Below are 4,691 nucleotides of genomic sequence, written 5' to 3' on the forward strand. Positions count from 1 at the left end.
ATCATTAGAACCTCTAAACTTTAAAGACTCCAACCATTGAGTTAGATTCTCATCTGCCACTTAGTTGGTAGAAAGAAAGAGGTATAGATAGACAATAAATGTTGTTTGTGGCTTGCATGGAAAGTAGCTATGGTAATTATGACCACATTCTGATATGCACTTTGCGAAAGGTACTCACTGAAGCCATGCACTATACAAGCCATAGTAATTCTTTAATACACGACAAAGTGTGCTGAACAGAGACTTGACCAGCATGGCTTTTTTTCTTGTAATGCTCTGTTCTTTAGTTGCTTTGCCACTTGGAGAGATGGTCAATCTTGAAGTGATTACTTTTATGCTGAAACCAATGGCTATTTTTAGAAATGAGATAGAAATTAACATAGCTGAAAAAGGATGTACAACTCTCATTACCTTAATGGCAGCTAGAATGAAGCGGATTTAATATTTTCCTTCCTGCAAAGCCTGCAACAATTTTCCTTATCTAACTAACCTGTATTTATAATTAGGTCAATCGTGGTGTTTGCACTGGACCTTTCCCAAAAGGAATTAAGGGCAAGGAGAAAGGGGAAATAGAAAAAGAATGAAGAGGAAAAGAAGGATTGAACCCCTTCCCCAGAGATGCCTATTTTTTTAATAAGAAATTATTAAGTGTCGTGCTGAATATGAATGCTAAATTGTCATGCTGTATTTAACAAGTTGCTGATATGATTTCCACAATTTTCAACCTTCCTATTTATCCCCACTTTCTTGCCTCTCCTTTTCATCATAGGTAGGGCGTGACGGGAGTGCTGTTGGACAGTGGTGGTTGGATTTGATAGATGAAACATTGCGTGATATGATGGAAAGAAAATCACAGGTTATGATGGGAAAGAAGTTGCATGAAAGGAAAATGTATGAACGTGTTGGATCTAGACAGTTGGCAGGCATGCTTGTTGCTGTTTGGTAAGTGTCTATCATGACAAGAACTTGGATGATTTTCTATTATCTTTTCTTTTCTCCTGTTTTTTGAATATTAAACTTCTTTTCTTGTTTTGAATTATATTGCTTATTTTTAATAGTTATGTTAGATAGGACTACTTTTCTTTCCACTTGTTTTCTTGCAAGGCTGAAAGGCATTTCAGGATTTCTATGTGAAAAATCAGTAACTCTATAGGAATTAAACTTATTCTAAAACTAGATTATTTGCCTTTCTGCAAACCATTAAAATAAAACTGTAATATGAGAACATCTTTTATATTCTTGTTTTCTTATGTTGTAAGAAAAGGTTGTATTAGGAACTCTTCCTCGAGAAAATTCTAAGAGAAGATCAAATTGATTCATATACATTCTTTTCTATAATTTAACTTTTGAATTAATAATTGGCTGATTTCATCACAATGAGAATGTATCTTTTATGCTAAATTGAGGTAATCCTGTTTTTGTGAAAATTCATTCATCATTTCTGTCTTTTTTTATTTTGCTCAATTCAACATTGCTGTCTGTTATTTGGTTTTCTATATCAACCAAAAGATGAAAGTGAAATCGGTAAAGTGATTTTGCAGTTTTAATGGATGGATAGGACCTCAATGCCTTGTTTAATTGCATGCATGTATTGTTCATAAGAGGAGTTGTTTTGAAATATAATTAACAGACTAGGCTTCCAAGGGGTACTTAGATTATTCCTAACATATGTACTTACAAAGTAGGTTTAGTTTTAAATATTTAAACCACAAACAGGAAATAAATTACTTAGTAACAAATTTCCAATATTTACAAACAAATGCCTAAGTAATACAGTCTCGGACATTAAATCCCACAAGAAACCTTCTGTCATAATATGCCAAATTTAGTTGTTTTATTGATCTCTTTCTTTTCTTAGCCATTTACTCATCTTTACTTTCATGTTCTTAGTAGTGCATGTTACTTGGTTTTTCAATATCTAATGGTTGAATTTGCGTTTTAGGGTTGAGGGTAATCTTAAACCGCATATTGGGGATATTGATGCAGCTGCAGTGCCATGTGGCTTTGGGCGTGCGATTGGTAACAAGGTATTGCTTATCATTAAATGGGCATAATATGAACCATTTGGTTCTATATTTCTTAGATATTATTAAAGTTTAGTATAATTAATACATGAGCATAATCTTACGCTTCATGCACAAGTGAATTATTTTATATTAGAAATGCTATATCATACATATCAACCAAAAATTTTAGTGAAAAAATTCTACCCACAAAATTAAACCAAGAAATTTACAGTTATCAAGAAAGTGAAATACGGTGTCTTAGTACAATTCTAGTAATTCTTAAATTAAGGTGTGGGCAAGAGATTTTAATTGCCTAGTGAGAAGTTTTTGGCTATTTCTTTTTGCTGCTTTAAGTAGTTTCTAAATTTATTAGCTTGATGGATGAGAATCATTAAAAATGCTTTACTTCTTTCTCTTTGGATATTCAGTTTGAACAAAGGACTGATTGGCTATATAGAAAATTATTAAAAACAAAAAAAAAAATTGTTTTTGGCTTGTGGACTTAAGTTTGCTTATAAATTATAACTTTAATGCTTTACTGTTTTCTGTTTAACCATGATATACTTTTGGTTGTTCACCCAGGGAGCTGTTGGTTTAAGACTGAGAGTGTATGATAGGATTTTTTGCTTTGTTAATTGTCACTTTGCTGCACATTTGGAGGCTGTTGGTCGTCGCAATGCTGATTTTGACCATGTCTATCGTACAATGACGTTTAGTCGACCATCTAATGTCTTCAATGCTGCTGCTGGTATGGTGCTGTACCTGTTCTTGCCTTGCATCCTTGCCTGCTCAATGTATTTATTTTGGCTTGTTTATAGATCTAGCTTGCCATTGGTCCTTTCTATTGCAGCTGGTGCTTCTTCTGCTGTTCAAATGCTTCGTGGCGCTAATGTATGTATAGAAGCCACCATTATGTTTCGTTTGCCTTTTAAAAGGTTCATTCCTTCCAGTTAGTGTGTGAGACAGTTTTGATGCTTGTACAGGTTATGGGTGCCCACTCTGTTGAAGTGATGCCTGAATTGTCTGAGGCAGACATGGTTGTATTTCTTGGCGATTTTAATTATAGGCTTGATGGTGTATCATATGATGAAGCAAGGGATTTTATTTCTCAAAGAAGCTTTGATTGGCTTAGAGAAAGGGATCAACTTCAAGCAGAGATGGAAGCTGGAAATGTTTTCCAGGGAATGCGGGAAGCAGTTATTACTTTTTCTCCTACGTACAAATTTGAAAAGCACATAGCTGGTTTATCAGGTATTTTAATGTTAACTATGAATTCTTCATCTACCACATCTGTTGCTTGTTTCTAAACTGTATTTGAGGAGTCACTAAGTGTTTTTGTTACCTATCCAACTTCTGTGCATTTTATGATTCATAAAGTGGTTTAGCAATTTCTGTTGTTGGAGTTTTAAGTGGTCTATTATGAGGGGCTCAGGAAAAGGTTTCTTGTTAGTGACAGGTATTATTATCTTTCTAGGAATTTATTTGATTGACTAAAAATACCTACAGGTTATGATTCTGGTGAAAAGAAGCGCATTCCTGCCTGGTGTGACAGAATTTTATATCGTGATAGCCGACGAACTTTGGGATCTGAATGCAGTTTATATTGTCCTGTTGTCTCTTCTGTATCACAGTAAGTTTTAATTGGTTTTTGTTTTGGGAAATGTTTAGGGATCAGTTAATGTCTTCAAAATAATTGCACACTCTAATTCACCTCATAATCTCTTTTGATCCTTTCTGGTGAGAGCAATGCTCGAACAGTCTTCTATGCATATCAACTTTGTCAAAAAGATTTTTGGACATTGATTATTGTTTGACCCAGTTATCTACTGCAAAGAGTAAATTGCCCCACTAGTCCATGACATTTTCATAATGCTTCATTTTCATCCACGATCTAACAAGCTCAATTTCTCCATCAATGCAATCTTTAGAATATGGACAGAATTTTCCACATGTATACCCACCTAAGTGTCACAAAAAATTCCGACCATATTCAAACTATTTGTTGATGGGCAGACAGGTTTGGAAAAAATTTAAAAGGTGATGGATGTAAAAATCTAGGTTTTTAGGTTGTGGATGAATAAAACATTGTGAAAAGGCCACAGAGAGACTACTGTTGCAATTTTCTCCTAATATGAATGAGGATTTGATCAAATGTAGGAAATATAATACTTAATTAAGCACAGAAGCTTTTGTTTTTTCAGGGCAGACTGCAATTTTTTTTCCTGCTATAATCTATCTTTATATCTTTGTAATTATCTTCAATGAATCCTGATGTATCCTGTTAAATAGGTATGAGTCTTGCATGGATGTGACAGACAGTGATCACAAGCCTGTGATTTGCATATTTTCTGTTGAAATTGCTCGTATTGATGAGTCAGTGAGGAGACAAGAATTTGGAGATGTAATGAGATCAAATGAGGAAATTAGGTGCAAGATTGAAGAATTATGCAAGATTCCAGAAACTATTGTGAGCACTAACAATATAATCCTCCAAAACCAGGACACATCAATTTTGCGCATCACAAATAAATGTGTGGAAAGCAATGCGTTGTTTGAAATAGTTTGTCAAGGTGAATCTACAATCAAGGATGATGGACAAGCATCAGATCATCATCCAAGAGGTTCCTTGGGCTTTCCACTGTGGCTTCAGGTAGGGTTTTTCCCTTTTTTTTTTTTTGTTTTTAA

The 4,691-nt window shown here is 34.3% G+C and overlaps 1 protein-coding gene across 2 annotated transcripts in view; it reads left to right on the forward strand.

Moving 5' to 3' along the window:
• The first annotated feature begins 391 nt into the window (after positions 1-391).
• The window catches only part of LOC110426590 (type II inositol polyphosphate 5-phosphatase 15-like), a 6,448-nt gene continuing 2,148 nt past the window's right edge, over positions 392-4,691 (forward strand). The window contains exons 1-7 of one of the 2 annotated variants that reach the window (XM_021441826.2): positions 413-942; positions 1,943-2,027; positions 2,589-2,754; positions 2,857-2,897; positions 2,990-3,257; positions 3,513-3,636; positions 4,296-4,656. In XM_021441826.2, coding sequence (XP_021297501.2) covers positions 836-942; positions 1,943-2,027; positions 2,589-2,754; positions 2,857-2,897; positions 2,990-3,257; positions 3,513-3,636; positions 4,296-4,656 — 1,152 coding nt within the window. In that variant the 5' untranslated portion in view covers positions 413-835. Of the gene's footprint in view, positions 943-1,942; positions 2,028-2,588; positions 2,898-2,989; positions 3,258-3,512; positions 3,637-4,295; positions 4,657-4,691 lie in introns of both variants that reach the window. The other variant, XM_089785330.1, reaches the window with a different exon arrangement.

Source organism: Theobroma umbraticum, unplaced genomic scaffold, assembly GCF_002168275.2.
Source record: "Theobroma umbraticum cultivar Fairchild unplaced genomic scaffold, ASM216827v3 scaffold_89.0, whole genome shotgun sequence".
Classification (NCBI taxonomy): Eukaryota; Viridiplantae; Streptophyta; class Magnoliopsida; order Malvales; family Malvaceae; genus Theobroma; species Theobroma umbraticum.